Raw genomic sequence first — 16907 nt, forward strand, 5'->3', positions numbered from 1 at the left:
ACAGCAAGTAAATGTGTACCAAAAAATGATACCTCATGTTTTTGGTTTCCACATTGCAGTAAAAGGGCAAGAAGAGGATCCTTTCATTTACATCCAGTATAGTTTACATGATGTACAGAGACTTAAGCATTGTTTCTCCTTGAGGCCAGCCAGTGCAGGACTGAAAACGGGTGAGAGAGATGCGTCATGCCCTGAAGTTTTATCCAAACCCATGTGGCATTCATGGTACTAGGGGGACAGAACAGTGATCGGGGCAAATTTCATAGAGCTACCTCCAGTATTTATTTTTCCATGAGGAAATCAGTTTTACAACTGATGCTCCTTAATTTACATTTTCCAAACCTGCATTTCTCATCGCAAGAATGCCCTTGGTCTGCCTAGATGACTGCTGTATAAACCCACAGACATACCTGAGGATAAATAGGGTTTCTTTTTCATGTTTGGTGGTGTTTGTTGCTGGTCTTGATAGGTTTAAATAATGCATTCTCACATCCCCTGGAAACGGAGTCCAGCTTTTCTCCAAGTCTGTGTGTTTGAGAGGGAGCAGAGCACGAGGGTCGACTCTGCTGTCTGTCCTGTATCTGCATCTTTTATGAAAAGATCTCCTGTCTGTTTTGGTTCTCTTGTCATTTCCTATCAGCTTCACTCTGCCTCGACAAACTTTACCTCCTCCTTTCTCTTTCTCTCTAGCTCTCTCTCGCACTCTTTCTCACTCTCGGTCTATTTCAATCATGTAATGGAACTTGAAATGATTTTTAAAAAGTAACAAAATATGTTTTAAAATGCAGTGGAGAAAAATACAAATGTGTTCAGGTGAGATGAAAACAACAGCTTACTTCAAAATGATATGAACATGTGATTATGTTTATGTTATCATTATAATGCTTTTCCCACATGTTGTCCATTCTATGCTATTTTTATGTCGTTCCTATACTATTCTCAGTGTTTGTCCTCTCAAGCGTGGCATAATTTTAGCAGAAGAGCAGATATTTTTGTATTTGTCTCTCAGTCTTAATGCAAAAATGAATCCTGTAGTCCTGTATTTCTGTATTTGCTGGAGTGGATTCTAATTGGTTTCCCAAGCACACCACTGTTACCCTCGGGGTCCAAAAATCTTTAATTTTCGTCAAACAAATGGATTCAGATTGAAATGGAAGGACCTGAAATAACACTTGACAGGACAATTTTGTGACTCTGAGATCAGTGCTTTTCTGTGGAGCTTGGGAATCTGCGTCACTTTTAAGGCCAAAAATTGGGACTGCATTACATTCAGCCTGTATGTTGCACATATTGGTTTTGCTGTGCTGTTAGACAAATTTGTCAGTCACTAATCTATATACAGGGTGTCTGCAGGTCCCTGAAAAGTATTATAATTACTTTAAGTTCATTTTTAAAATAAAAATTTGCCCTGAAAAGTAATTAGTCTCAAATTTTCATTTAGGAGTTCTAAATTTCAAAATAATCATTTGATCTAATTTCATTTATTAATTTGTCAAAATGAGTCAAGTCCTGCATCAGTCAGTCTTTCTGATGTTCTCAAAATCTCAGCCTATTGAAGCTAAACCAGTCCTTTACACTGACCTGCTGCATTTACCTGCCTCCCACTTTATACTCAGCCTGTGTTACTCACCTGTAGAGAGAAATCTAAGAAAATCCTTGGACTTGCCTGTCCCAGTTCTGTGGGAAAACTCTCCTTTGTTAGACAGCAAACTGCTGCAGGAATGGAGACAGTTCATAGAATTATCTAATTGCATGCCACATTTCTAACTAAAACTGACCCTCAGTATATCTTACTTACCTTCATACAAACCTGCAGTGCATATTTGAGTAAGAAAAAGATGATCTGTCCAAAAATCAGTCGAAAATTGCATTACAGTTTCTCTTATATTTAACTGATCACCTGTAGACACCTTGTACATAGTATGACACACAAAAGGAAACATGTTTGTACAGGGAAAGGCTCTGGAGCAATATTTAAAAAAAAAAAAAAAAAAAAAAAAGTCTTGTAAATTCTGTGGATCTGTACAAACGACTCCAGTGACAGTCACCGATCGTCAGTTTATAAAAAGTTTCATGCACTTTCCAAACGGATGCAGGCGCAGCCTGCAAATCCACAGAATTGTACCTGCGGTCCTCCTGTAATGGAGGAGCTCCCACTGCGGCGTGACGAGTGGCAGCAACACGCTCCTCAGCTCTGTGCTCAAATAATTTCTGCTCTGCACTATTTGATGTCTTTGCCACACTACTACTGCATCTTTGTCTTTTCTACTCTGTCCTCATTGTTATTCTAACCTCATATTTTGTCATTTCTATGTTCCTGCTCTGTCCGTCCTGCTCCATCTTGCTTCATTCTCCCCGTGTATTCGTGGTGTTTGGTGGTAGCAGGCCCGCTCGCGCCCCCTCCCCCCTCCATGCAGATCACCCCCCAGCTGCCTCTGATGGGCTTTGTGGCCCGAGTTCAGGAGACCAGTAAGTGGCTTTTTAGCTCCTCCCTCCCTCTGCATGCCCTCAACCCGTTTACGACCGCACACCCCCCCGCCCTCCCATGGGGGACGTCACTGTCGGTGATTTGTTCCCTTTGGCCGAATATTTTCTCAGCCGGTCAACCTCCAATGTCAGCTCAGCCTTGGGTCCACTGTCACCAGATTCATCATTTTTCTCCCCCCTACCTCTCTGTGTCTTGATTATGAATTTTAATCAGGGACATTCTTGAAAATTCAGGCCCCGGAGGCAAAGAAACATCACCTGGGTCTACTTTGCCCTGTTTTAATGTTGGAAACAGGACAGGACATTTAAAGACACTCAGTTTAGTTTGACACCCTAATGGCGCTGCAGCACACCAGTGAAAACAATGCAGAAAGTTGAAGATGTCTTTATAAGATAACAAGTGCGCTCAGGAGTAAAGAATAAAGGTGACTTGGTGAGAAATTTTGATCGTGAACAAAAAAAAAAAAAAAAAATTTAAAAAAAAGTCTGTTTGCAAGGGAAACTACATCGGGCACCTTAATGTTTTCATAGACACACATCTCACCACGTTTTTGTTGCTCGTTTATTTTTTAAACTGATTTTCAGAGCTCTCAGATATGCTGATAGTCAAAGCCTGAATTGAAGGTGCTATATTTAGTCTTTTAACGTCTATAAATCGGTACTGCTATTTTTGAGATAAGGCTATTTCCATGAACAAATGAGACCACTGTCAAGAAGACGGACCGCCATTTGTGTCTACACTGCATTCTGCATTGTTTCACTTGGTCGGATTTGACAGGAGATACTCCTCGGGAGATATGTATTGATCCACAGCAGAAACATACGTTGCTCTACTGCACAAAACAGGAAGAGGGGGCTGGACCTCCAGAGCTGACAGAGCTAAAGGCTCCACAGTTTCTGGCAGCAGCAGATAAAGTGAGAAGCTGGTGTAAAACATAATTACAAGATATTTTTCCTCTTCAGTCAAAATGAGAGAGAAGTGCTTTGACCAAAGTATATAAAAAATGTTTTTGTGATATGAAAGTAACAAGGTTTATGGGGAATGCTGTGGTAATTTTGAGAAATGTCAGCACCAGGCGTCTCTGCCATCAAGGTAATTGTACCTTGTATTGTATCTGAAAAGTATGGAAAACCTCAAACTTTGAGTTTTGAGCACATTTTTCAAAACAAGGGAGTGGGTGGCAGTCAGGTCCCTTTGGCAGCAAAAATTGGTGGTTGACCGTTATCAAGATGAAAAATGTCCTTCCAGACTGAAGGCATGATTTGAAAATGAGATGAGCATGTTCGTGTGCATGTTGTTCTCCTGTTTGTCCTGCAAGTGATTTCACCTTCACACAAATGCATGTTGGATCAAGCTTTGGTCACCCAGTGTATAAGTAGTTCTTTATTTCCCACCGTGCTGTTCTTTACCTGGTTGTGCTGCTGTGGTTTATCATGGAGGGTCAGCATCCTTTGCTTTTCCATTGAAATGCTGAGACGTTGTGGTCCTGCTTGTGTAGGAAAGTAAATCCTGTCAGTACAGAATAGTTTGAATGTCAAAGACCTGTGAGACTCGTCGACCACACATGCAGACGTTACTGGTCCTGCCCTTTGGCACCAGAAATACCAGTTGTTTTATGTTTTAAAATTTGCTATGGTTTAGATTCTTCTAAATAAAATGCAACTTTCCAACAAGCTAGATTATGATTTTTTTTCTATAATGTTATATAGGCAACTGTTTTCTTTTTATGTTTTTTTTTTTTTTTTAATTGCATCACATTTCAAACGTCTTTACTTACTGCCATATTTGACCAAGACTTTAAAATAGCTATTACAGTACACACACAAACACACGTCTATATAGACATATGTAGTCTTAAGTGGGACCTATTTTCTGAAGACAAAAAAATGTATTTTACGTGTGATGTAGTTGTTTACAAAACTCTTTAAACGCCAGTGAAATTAGCCAGAATGCACATCCCTAGTCGTCAACATGGCATTGATCTGTGAAGAAAAGCTGGTGGCAGAATATCCCATAGTGAGTGTGGAATCCGTGCGTGGTCTGGTGTGTGTACCCAGTTGCTAAGCTGTATCAATGTCGTCTCAACACACGAGCATGCAGCCTGCACTTCCTGGTCCTGCCTCACCTGCATGGGAATGCCAGTCAGTCCTCAGTGTCTCTCGTCAGTGGCATTTTATTTGGCTTGGCTTCCCTCGCTTCTAATTGGTGGTCTCGATCTTCCGGTAGTCTCCGACGTGCCGCCGCCCCCTCCGCCCGCAGAGGAGCCGGTGTTCGAGGAGCCCACCCCGCCCCCTCCGCCGCCGGAGGACTACGAGGACGATGAGGACGAGGAGGAGTCGGCCGTGGTGGAATACAGCGACCCATACGCAGAGGAGGACCCGCCCTGGGCCCCGCGCTCCTACCTGGAGAAAGGTCCGACATCACCCAGGACAAACCCAGCCTTAAACACTTTTCTAAACAGGAACACTTATGGCCATTTCTAATTTATTATTCTGATAAATAAACTAAATGATTGTTGTGAGAAAAACATGTAAGAAACTGAGTTTAACCTCTGGCTTCCTCATTTCTTCCCGCTCCTCTAGTTGTGGCGATCTACGACTACACCCGGGACAAAGAGGACGAGCTCTCGTTCCAGGAGGGCGCCATCATCTACGTGATCAAGAAGAACGACGACGGCTGGTACGAGGGCGTGATGAGCGGCACCACGGGCCTCTTCCCTGGCAACTACGTCGAGTCCATCATGCACTACGCCGACTGAACACCCCGCCCCCATCTCACCCCCATCCCCCGACGGGACAAGGAGGAGGACGGGGAGGGGAGGGAGGGAGGGAAACCACGGGGTTAAAGGTTAAAAAGGTCAAAGACTTTGATCAGACAGAGCATGATCACTTCCGGGCGGAGAGAAGAGAAAAGAGACGGGGGGAAGGAAGAAGTTTTTAAAAACATGACAAACTGACGCCCGGTCATTCTCTCGACATAGTCGCCATTGTACAACAACCACTACTCTAGATATATCCTTCCCTGTAATATTTCTTTCTTTATTCCTTTATTTGACTGAAGAGGACTGGACGGTGTTGGATTTATTGTATTCCGGGAGATTTTGTGTTTCGATATGAGGCCACATGATTTATTTTGCTTCATTTTCTTCTTTTTTTTTTTTTTTATTGAATAACCAGTTTGCCCTTATTTTTGAGCAATATTTATTTTGATTATGTAGTGGGATATATTGTGAGCAGGCAGACGAGGCTGTTGGGAGGATCTTTCAGCCAGGTTTTCCCGCTCGCTGCCCTTGAGACAACAAGGGCTGGAAGAGAACGCCTTCTCAAGTATGTACATTTTCTCCTGACACTACAGAGACGTTTTAGATTGCAGATGTTTCTCTCTCTCTCTCTAAATATATATATACATATATATATATATATATATATCTCGAAAGGTGTAACGAAACAATGACAGTGGTGATATCCTCGGGTGAAGACAGTAGTTTCCGTACTCGACAGACCAAGTAAAGTCGCGAGTTTTGGTTGGCTAGCTCGGCTGGGAGTGTGCCAAAGCTGACGTTCACTGAGATAAGCACATATTTAAATGTCTTAAAGTGACACACACACAAGCCAGGGCTGAAGTGGGTCACACGCGTCTGAAAGCAAATGTTATCAAGAGCCCCGAGATTGCTCTAAATATAGGTCACCTTGTTTTCTTTTTTATTATTGGTATTATTATTTTTTTTTTTTACCTATTATGATCATCTGGAATGAGCAAATGTTTTCTCTCCCCTTTTTTTTTTTTTTTTATCATTTTTTAAACTATTTTCTCATTTTCAGTTATCAGTTGGATCATCTAGAATAAGCTTTTTTTTCAAGAGTTAATTCGAGCATCTGGAATAAGCAAATTTTTTGTATTTTTTTTTTTTTTTTTCAGTTCTATCATCCGGAATGAGCTAATGTTTTTTTTTTTTTTAAGAGTTTATTCAATCATCTGCAATAGGCTAATGTTTTTTCTTTATTTTTCTGTATTAATTCGATCATCTATGATAAGTAAATTTATTCTATTTTTTTTTTTAGAGTAAATTCAGTCATCTTGAAAAAGAAGGGTTTTTTTTTTTTTTCGAAGTTAGGTAGAATGATCAGATGTTTTCTTGTTTTTGATTAGATGCTTAATTGGGTTATTTAGAAGAAGCCGATGTTTCCTGTGGGACAGTTTGGTCAGATGAAACTCCTCTTCAGTCCAGGGTTGAACCTGTCAGGGCGACTCTGGTCTCCACATGCCTCACTTTGCTGGCCAGTGTTTTCAGGGCAGGGCAGATCGTCCTGGAGCCCCCAGAATAAAGGAGTGTGCGTCGGAGCCTCACTTGCACAATGACCTGGATTTTGAAGTCTTAAGTTACTGCCTCTGCAGCTCCCTGTGATGAATTATACAAGTATATTAGCTGAACTTATGAAGCTAGACTTCCAGGCCACTCATTTGCAGTGTTCATATGCATCCAAGACAAAAGACAAAAATATTTTGCTTTCTTTTTCATCTCCCCTCCTGCTACCTGGAGGTGTTTATTTTTTCAGTTTTTGTTTTTGAACCAAGGGGTCCAGAATTGAGTTTTGCTTGCAGAGCGGCAGACTGCATGTTTTAATGAGGAAAAAGAAAAAGAAAAAAAATCCAAAAAACGAAACCTTTTTTTTTTTCTTTTCTGCTCTACTGATGATTAATGTCTTAATATTTTTAGATATGGTGTGGTTCTTGGTTTGGTTTTTGATATTCACCCACAATGACGACGATGCATTTAGGTCATTTCTAAGATGCTTGTGCCATATTGAAGTGTGTGTTGCTGTTTCAAAGGTTATCACTTCATTATATTTGCAATAAATTTGGCCAGAGTGGGGTGGGTTTATCGTTAAACTACAGATCTTTTTCTTTCCGTTTTCCTCGAGTTATTTTAAATCGAAAGCACATACATTTGTAGTTAAAAGGTGTAGAGTAACTGAGATGAAATAATATAAATGTGAGATGTACTATTGTCCTCAGTACAGGACTTATTGATTATGAAAAGCCAGCCGTTGTGTTGAAATGGTCCGTCGCGAGCCCCCGATACTTGTAATGCCGTCGGATCAGTCGGAGGCGCCGTGTGTCCTCTGTGCAGGATTTAAACACAGCTACTAAATTTTCAAATATGCTTGGCTGTTGGGTGTTGCCGAGGGCTCAGTGCTTGTATGTATGTCAGAATCTTTATTTTCTGTTAAGAAAAAAACAAAACAAAGTGGGTCTGTATGTGAGTCTTGCATGCCATTGTTCTTATCTGTACTGGTGTCCCAAACCTTCGTGGCGAAGATCACCCATTCTAAAAAGACGAGCAGCCCTGCAACTCTGACCAGGTACCACAAGCCTCATCCAAAGAGACTGTACAACTTTACTGCGATCCCACGTCCGGGGCAAGGGCCCCGCCTCCTCCTTCAGAGGAGCCGTCATTAACGTCAGTGGTGAAAAAAAAATCGTGTGTGTAAGATAACCAGTGAATCCTGTGAACGAAGAAACCCGGCAGGTGGCAAATCTAGATTTGAAACTGACAAAATAAGCTGATCTTGACTCTGTTATTCTGTAACACTCATTGTTCAATGACACTAAAAACAAATACTAAGAAACCCCGCAGGAAGCCCTTTGTCTGCAGGATTCCTGGTTCCCTGGAATCACAGATGTCCCTCGGGATGTCCAGTTTAACAGTCCATAATGCCATTGTGTTGCACAGTTAAAGTTGAATTGCAGAAGTATCATATTTGTAAAATCATGAGAACAAAGACAATAAAATTATTAAGATTTATTGGTGTAGTAATCTCTTGGTTCCTGTTTTGTATTATATACAAGTTAGAGCCAGTGATGGGAACAAAGTTCAGGGCCAGATTCATGAAACCATTAAAAAAAAAAAACAACAACCTTCAAACAGTTCCTCTGTTTTGTCAACCACCTTCTGCTTCTTCATTCTTTTTTCCAGTTAACTTTAAGACAGCTCTTCATGTGTCTTAAAATTCCCACAACGAAAGGCTCATTTGACAATTCATAGTCTTAATAGCTTAGTTTTTAACACTTACTGTAAAGCTTTAATAGCCTAATACATCAAACCAAAGTTCCTGCTATGACATCATTAATACTGTCAAACATGCTCAGAATCCTCAAAGTCCTGACAGTAGCAAGGCTAAATGTTCTTAAGTAATTCAGGCCATTTTTGAGAAGTTTGTAAGCGGCAAAATGAAACAAGTCTGTAAGCAGTGAAGCTTATTAAGATTTATCTTAACATGTTTGTGAAGCCCCAGCTTGTTTTTACAAGCGACAACATACAAAAAAAATCCTGAGAATGCATATCAAAACTTGAAACCCATACACAGTAACATAGTTCCACCCTTAAACCGAGTAGCTACACAGACAACATTCCACAAAATAGAAAAATAAAACAAGTTAAAGCGATATTTCTTTTTTTTTTTTTGGTGTGTTTTTTTTTGTTTGTTTTTTTACTGAAGCCTGCTTGATTTATTGTTAATGCAGACTCTACTCCATCCAAATGTTTGCAGGTCATTTAGTGGAGGATTAAAAATATGGAAAGTGTAACTGATTATTTCCAGGTCTTGGAAAGTTTGTGAATTGCACAGAAAGTGTGAAAATAATACTGTTTAGACAAACATCATATGGGATGTACACTCACTGTCGTTCTGCAAGTTGAAATAACTTGCAAGAAATATTTTTGATACATTTAAGGAGGACTAAATATACACAAATCTTCAAATACTGTCAGGAAATTGGTCTGAAGGAAAAGCACTGAATTTCAAAATGAAAAATGTGCAGGTAGTAACTGTGTCAGTGCAAATCAACAGATCTGCAAAAAGTGCACAATGCAGACTTTCAGTTTTCAAAAAAATATTTTTTGTTTTCTCCCCAAACCCGCAAAAGAGCAACACTAGTGCAATTAATTACTGCAAGATGTAAAGACTGCCAGGTAGCGTTAAATAAGCAGCTTATTGAAAACCTGAATTATTCCTTTAACTTGGAGTTGCACTTGTGCAAAAGGGTAAATAACCTTAAACATGGTTTTATTGGCAGACCTTGGAGAGTAAGGCGAGTATAAATGCAGAGGAAAGCGACTCTAGAAGGTTTGGACTGGAAAGCGTCATCGCTCTGTCTAAAGCTCACAGATCTGCGTCTCCATCACAAACGTGTTCTCGAAGTGGTGGATCTTGCGGCAGGTGAGGGCCTCGCGCTTCTGGATGCCTGGAAATAGGAGTTAGGAGAAATAAACTGGATGAAGATTAGATTTATACACCTCTGGTGTTTCTAATCCATGTAACTCCATCTAGAACCTCTTCTGTTGAATTTACTCTAAACTTTAATACAGGACTCAGCTGGTCATGAAAAATGAAAAGTCTGAAAATAGAATTTCCAGGCCCTGGAGAAGTCATGATACATTATGATTTACTATAAATTCTGGAAAACTCCCAGAAATCTGACTAAAGTAGCAGGATTTCTGTTTTGTGGGTTCATCACTTCTCAATCTGGTGATTAAAGTTGAAAGTAGCTTGAGTGATGACCAGTTTTCCCTGCACCTTCTTTTCTCTAAAAACTCCTTTTGATGAAAGGAAATTACAACAAAATGAAGAAAAATGCTGAAGAGTGAACCACTAACTCTCCTTTACAGAATCAAGGAAACACAAACTGGAAAAGAAAGATCTGAGTGTTGAGTATTTGTGCTGACCGGTGGCGGTGGTTCTGCGTTCCAGCCTGTACGTCTCGTAGTTTTGGCACTTATTGAAGATGAAGGAGCCAAACACTTCCACATCGTCCACCTGTTCTGTCACCACCAACTGCTCACGCACCAGGTAGCTCTGGGGCATGTGGGTGCCGGCCTGGAGGGGAAGAGGGCAAAGGTCTGAGTTTATTCTGCAGTAACAGACATAAAACAAGGCAATCCCTCAGGAAGTTTTGGCAGTGCCTCTCAAAGAGGGACGCTCTTTCCAGGATGGACAAGATAAACGGAATAGTCTTTTTATCTGCCCCTCCTTCACTGGGAGGTCAGAGGTCGGGATCAGATGCAGAGCGGTATCACTGCGGCTGGCAAACACTGACTGATTAAAAGATCGAGGGAAGCAAAAGTGACCAGTCAGGTTACAGTTCTCCTTTTCTACGAGTTTTGAATGGACGCCTGAAACGCCTAGAAAACAATCACGTCGTGATGAGAAGGGGTTTGAAAGATCTCTTGACTGCACTAGAATAAGAAAAAGTAAGAATAACCTAACAGAAATTTCTTTGCCAAAAGCTTTCTTTAGCAGTGTTCAAGCATTACTAAATGGTCTCAACAAAACGAGAGGTAAAAACCTTCCAGGCTTCTCCATGCCCTTCAGCAGTGCTGTGATGCCTGGATAAATGAAACGGTTGAAAACATACAGAGCAGCTCAGACAGGTGAGCGTTAGGTAAGCTGCTGCACAGGTGTCCCTTACTGACTGAGGGATGGGCTGTGCAGCTTTCACCTTGACTGTGTGGCTGTTTAGCTGCAGGGTCTGGATGTGGGATTACCGTGATGTTGGCGACCAGCTCCTTCAGCTCTCTGGGCGGCAGGACGGCGGACGTGTTCAGCGGGGCCACGTAGCACTTGTTCACGCTGAAATCCACGAAGACACTCAGGCTCTGCAGAGACAACCAGCTTCAGGATTAACCGACCTCACGGAGACTCTCAAACAAACACCATCTCATACAAGTGACTTGCTTCTTGTCACCTTGTTGAAGTCGTGGACGATGTCTGCCGAGTCCAGGTCGGGGAACTTGGGCCCTGGCACCTTGATGAGCTCCACGTTGTCGTCTTCCAGTATCCACACTTTCTCCTCCATGAAATGGAACTGTGGTTGATCAGACGTCGCCTCCTCGCTGTCGCTGTACCCATAGTCCATCACGCTCTCCCAGTCGTCGTAGTAAGACATCTCTGGTGTCCCGCACCAATTCTAAAATGTGGAAATATGACTAAAATCTTACTAACAGGATTCTTCTCTGCTTTTTAAATTGTTTTTAAATGTTAAGTCATGAAAATGAAATCAGTTGTGACGTTACAAAATCACAGGGTTACTATGCACTTTAACATGTGCTCAGTACTGCCCCCCAGTGGCCAAAAGAATGTATTGCGCTTTTTTTGTGAGACGAAAGTTTTATCACAAAGTCTGACCTCTAGATAGTAGTCGTCCTGGTCTGTTAAGACAGGTGGTGTCATCGTCTGTGGTAAAGACGGAGAAACAGACATCTAGCACTTCAACTAGACTTATGTAACCATGTTGACCTGAAGACTGTCAGTCAACATGCCAAGTGTAGGTTAATGCATTCTGGTTAGTTCAGCGTTGACGATTCTAAAATCTGGAAATATGACTAAAATCTTACAAACTAACAGAACTCTTCCCCGCTTTAATTTTGTAATGTTAAGTCATGAAAATGACTTGTGACGTTACAAAATCACAGGGTTACTATGCACTTTATTCATTACCATCTGTATATTTCACATCTCATATCTCTTTTTCTTAGGTTAGCCCTTATTGTATATTTTTAGTTTTTAGTCTTTATAGTCTTTATTGTAAATATTTAGCCTTTATTCTATTTTATTTAACTTTATTATATGTTTCTACTGTTGCTGCTGGAACACCAGAATTTCCCTGGTTGGGATCAATAAAGTATATCTATCCATCTATCTATCTAAGATGTGCTCAGTGCTGCCCCCAAGTGGCCAAAAGATTGAATTGCACTTTTTGTGAGATGAAAGTTTTATCACAAAGTCTGACCTCTAGATAGTAGTAGTCCTGGTCTGTGAAGGCAGGTGGTTTCAAAACCTGTGGTAAAGACGGAGAAACAGACATCTAGCACTTCAACTAGACTTATGTAACTTTAAGATACAGAAAAATATGCAGTCCAAACAGTGTCACCCACACACAAAAGCATGACATCACTACTGGTCTTACCCCCAGGGGCCCGAACACGAAAATGAGGAGTATGGTCATGATCGCAGCGAAGCTCAAGGGGATGGCAAACACACACAAAGACATCAGGCAGGGGTGCCGACGGCAAACGTGCTGCCCATTTTCCACGTCCTGTTCACACACACACACACACATGGATAAATCAGTGTCAAAACAGGTGCACAAGACTCATCTTGTCACAAATTCAGGAATGGTGACTTGAACATGACTGTTATGAAGGATTTCACAACAAGAGTAAAGGAAATACTCCATTAAAATGATTTAAGACAACACACATTACACCATGTAGCCAAAACAAGGGGCAATATGAATAAAAAAAAAAAACAAAACAATACCCTCAGTCTGTTTCAGGTGGAAAAAATGTCCCTGCCAAGTATTTAAACACACAAAAAAACTGATTTTGATCTAGCATCACAGTTTTGTTTCGTCTGTTTTTGCTTTTTTTTTTTTTTTTTTTTTTTTTTTTTTTACAATTTCCAGTGAACAGAATGATGGTGAAATTCAACTCATTCCAGCTGGAAGTCCCTGGAAGTCGCCCAGGTGTCCCTGCCGGTAAGCTTGATCATGTTTCTCAGGAACTGGCTGCTTGTTTTCTCCGCTTCCTGTTTCATCACCCTCATGTTGGTGACGTGGTGAAAAAAAAAACAAACAAAAAAAAAACAAACAAAAAAAAACAGGTATACATTCCTTAACAAGAACATGGGCACCAGGGCTGGGCGATCAGTGTCATTACACTGTAATCATCATGTTATCATGTTGAACCATCAAATGAACGTTCAAATGGTCGTGTTAGGTGTGGTGTCAAAACTCTAAAACCTTCACATGAGGCTTTTGGAAATGTTTTGTGCCTCATTTAGTCACTTCTTTAACAAACGTGTCAGACAGCAGAACTGTGTGTCACAATATCCCAGCAAGTGGTTTTAGTCATTTATTAAATAAAAACACCGAAAATGTATCATAATATTATTAATTAACATTTTTGGATTTTTTTAATATCTGACCAATTCCCATGAAGCTCTGGTTTTGTTTTTGACACTTTATACACTAAATGATTAATCCAAAATAAAAACCAACAGCTGTATTTAGGCCATTACATTCATTGGCCTGGTGGGGGCGCCATAATTAAAGATGAAGATGTTCTATTGTGAAACACCATAATTCTTTCACAACAATTGATATCAGATGTTCTCCACAGTGTGCATGAGGCGTGCCTGTGTGTGTGTGTGTGTGTGTGTGTGTGTGTGTGTGTGAGCGAGCCAATACTCTCAAACTCACTGCTTAAAGATTAAAAACCTAGATACGATCCTTCTCAAGTTTATTTTTGGTTCATATTTACTGTTAATCCATCTATCTACTTACGTAACACTTAATTACTGGTTTGGTCAATCATTCATTCATTTATTCATGTTATTTATATTTTCTTACTTCTCCTTTTTCTGTTATTTATGTTTCACCCAGACTCTGAGGTTTTCAGCTATCCATTTCTATTTCTATGTTACACACACGAACAGAATAGAATACACTAGAAACAGATACATTTCTATAACTTTTATGATATCCCATGTGCCTTGTAAACACTGACTGACTGCTCAATACAAATAAATAAATAAATAAAAATTAAAAAAAATAAAATAAAAAAAGTGCTATGAACGCCTCAGTCGTAAGTGAATCTCTCTGCTCTAATATGACAAACTGCCAAATGGTCAAAAACTATTAATTACACATAAAACACGGCCGACACGCCCCTTTCTCAGTGTTTTACAGGTGTGATACACAGATTTGCCTTCCTCTCGTGGGAAAAGGTGGTGTGTCCATGAACTCACCGTGTCATCAGGCAGGAGGCTCTCCTCGGCACCGACCGGCTCCGGTTTTTTGGGCTCCCTCTGGGCCAGAGCCGAGTTAAAAGTCACTTTAACCATCTTTAATCTCAAGCTAGGTGCAGCGGCTGTGGCGGCGTCTCGCACTTCCTCCTGTTCGGCGCTCTCGCGCAAGCTGTGACGCTGATAAACACAAACTGCAAGTCACGTGGGCACGCAGCTCTGAGGAAATGGTTGGTGGTGCGTTCACGTAACGACTAATGTATCGGAAAGAAAAGTTTCAAGTCATCAGACAGTTGCAGCTGATTCAGAATGCTGCTGCTCGAGTCCTCACTAAGACCAAGAAAGTGGATCATATCACTCCAGTTCTCAGATCTTTACACTGGCTTCCTGTGTGTCAAAGAATTGACTTCAAGATATTGCTGTTGGTTTATAAAGCACTAAATGGTTTAGGGCCAAAATACATTTCTGATCTGCTGCTAAATTATGAACCATCCAGACCTCTTAGGTCGTCTGGGACAGGTCTGCTTTCTGTCCCCAGAGTAAAAACTAAACATGGAGAAGCAGCGTTTAGTTTTTATGCTCCACATATCTGGAACAAACTCCCAGAAAACTGTAGATCTGCTGCGACTCTCAGTTCTTTTAAATCACAGCTGAAGACTTTTCTATTTGCCGCTGCCTTCCATTAAACCACATTAAGGTTTAATATTTTACACTGCACTGTAACTTTTAACTTCCTTTAACTTTAGCTTCTTTTTATTAATTGTTTTTATGCATATTTTCTTGTGTTCTTTTATATTGTTTTAATGCCTTTATGCTCTATGTAAAGCACTTTGAATTGCCTTGTCGCTGAAATGTGCTATACAAATAAACTTGCCTTGCCTTGCCTTGCCTTAAAGCTGGCAACCGTATTCTCACCTGTGATGGTGGGACGAAATATTACTGTTTCCCCTTTCCTAATGTACAAACAAAGCAAATAGAAACGTGCCATAAAAACATAATGGAAACAAAACGTCTTTATGTATTCCCTTCTACCCTTCCCTTCTAATGTGGTGCATTATGGGTGGTCCGCAGCATTACGGGAATTCCATGCTGTGGGTGTGTGAGCATGGGGGAGCGGTAATTATGACCTGATATGATCTTAAAGCTGTCTTCATGTGCGGGCAGAAATATCAGAATTATGAACTAAACACAATAAAGTGACAAATATGAACCGACTGATTGTACTCATGTAGAGTTAAGTAGAGTTTAATGGCATTCCTTGAGAAAAGTGGCATTTATTATTATCTTATCCCTGCATTCATGTGGCAGCCCGTTAGTCAATTTCACATGAACGCCATGGTCCTTAAAGGCAGCGAGAGCGTGCGCACACCCGCCGCTGGGTGTCGCTGTGGCGTCGACGCGCTGCCAAGTGAGCGGAGCGAGGTGCGGGATGCTGGGGCAGTGTGCTGGTGGGATGGGGGACCGAGCAGGCACGCGGGACTGGATCGGTACCTACAAAACGAAGTAAGTCAATCAATTAAGACTCAATTAAAGATCAATCAAGAGCAGATCTGCCACGCCGAGCTCATGTTTTTGACGAGGGAGGTGGTGTTTGTAATCCAGCTCGCTGTGAGGTGGGCTCAATGTTTTGTGCAGAATGCCATTAACGAGCTCCTATAATACTACTATAGGAACTTACTGTGTGTCGATTGCCATCAGTGAAAAGTTTATACTGATATTACTGCAGGTTTTTTTTGTATGCGTTTCCATTGGCATTCTTAAAATATTCTTATAATATTACTATAGGAACTTTATGTATGTCTATTGTCATCAGTAATAAGTTTATACTAATATTACTGCAATTTTGTACTTTTTTCCCCCATGTTATCCTCACAATAGTCTTACAATACTCCTGTGGAAACTTACTGTGTGTGGACTGTTCTCAGTAATAAGTTTTTACTGGTCTTGCTGCACTTATTTCCCTATGGTATCCTTATAATCTTGTTATAATATTACCATAAGAACTTGTCGTGTCGTCTTTTTCCCTCCTATGGTAGACTATCATAGGATCTTCTGTGCTATTATGCTATAATATGTAGCATGGTGATTTGAAGTCATGCCATGATGTGTGTACATTTCTATAAAATGACATGCTTGCTTGCCAGCAGCTTTTCATAAGGGAGCAGGCTGCAGGTTTATGGTTTAATGTAGATTTGTATTCATTTGTATTTACTTAGTTGCATGTATGTTACAGGAAGATTGAGGTATGCCTGTATTTTAGTTCAGTTATAATAGTCTTATAACATTTACGTATTGCTTTATTTTGCTGTGATACTGATATGCAGTAACATGAATACTGAGTTTTTAAATATTGTGTGAGGGGGATGAGGAGGAGGATGAGGAGCTGGTGGAGGTGCTGCTGAGAGGCAGGGCTCCCTGGATCTTCACCCTGCGAGGAGGCACCGAGCACCGCGAGCCCCTGCTCATCACCAAGGTAACAGAGAACACCGGGCTGCCAAAATGCATCCTCAAAATAATGTCAGTCATTTTTTTAAATACCAGGAGGTACTTTTGCATTTTATCAAATCTGAAATGGGTAAAAGGTGCATGCATTTAATTTCTACTGTGGGTCTTTC

At 40.8% G+C, this 16907-nt stretch overlaps 2 protein-coding genes across 11 annotated transcripts in view; one reads left to right on the top strand and one right to left on the bottom strand.

Moving 5' to 3' along the window:
* Window positions 1-8294, top strand: part of abi2b (abl-interactor 2b) — a 31459-nt gene extending 23165 nt beyond the window's left edge. For 4 of the 10 annotated variants that reach the window (XM_030074213.1, XM_030074227.1, XM_030074243.1 and 1 more), the window contains 3 exons: window positions 2383-2469; window positions 4715-4900; window positions 5071-8294. In XM_030074213.1, the coding sequence (XP_029930073.1) occupies window positions 2383-2469; window positions 4715-4900; window positions 5071-5246 (449 nt within the window). In that variant the 3' untranslated portion in view covers window positions 5247-8294. The remainder of the gene's footprint in view (window positions 1-2382; window positions 2470-4714; window positions 4901-5070) is intronic. The other 6 variants (XM_030074220.1, XM_030074235.1, XM_030074250.1 and 3 more) reach the window with 2 other exon arrangements.
* A 441-nt stretch (window positions 8295-8735) lies between these two features.
* On the bottom strand, window positions 8736-14479 carry LOC115375037 (integral membrane protein 2B-like). Its single transcript, XM_030074299.1, has 8 exons — window positions 14296-14479; window positions 12455-12583; window positions 12278-12325; window positions 11674-11721; window positions 11234-11455; window positions 11034-11144; window positions 10215-10365; window positions 8736-9733 (listed from the first exon to the last, which is right to left on the bottom strand). Exons 1-8 carry the CDS (start codon window positions 14389-14391, stop codon window positions 9645-9647), a joined length of 894 nt encoding a protein of 297 aa, XP_029930159.1. The 5' UTR covers window positions 14392-14479; the 3' UTR covers window positions 8736-9644.
* Window positions 14480-16907: the final 2428 nt, after the last annotated feature.

The sequence above is a fragment of the Myripristis murdjan genome, chromosome 2 (genome assembly GCF_902150065.1).
Source record: "Myripristis murdjan chromosome 2, fMyrMur1.1, whole genome shotgun sequence".
Taxonomy (NCBI): domain Eukaryota; kingdom Metazoa; phylum Chordata; class Actinopteri; order Holocentriformes; family Holocentridae; genus Myripristis; species Myripristis murdjan.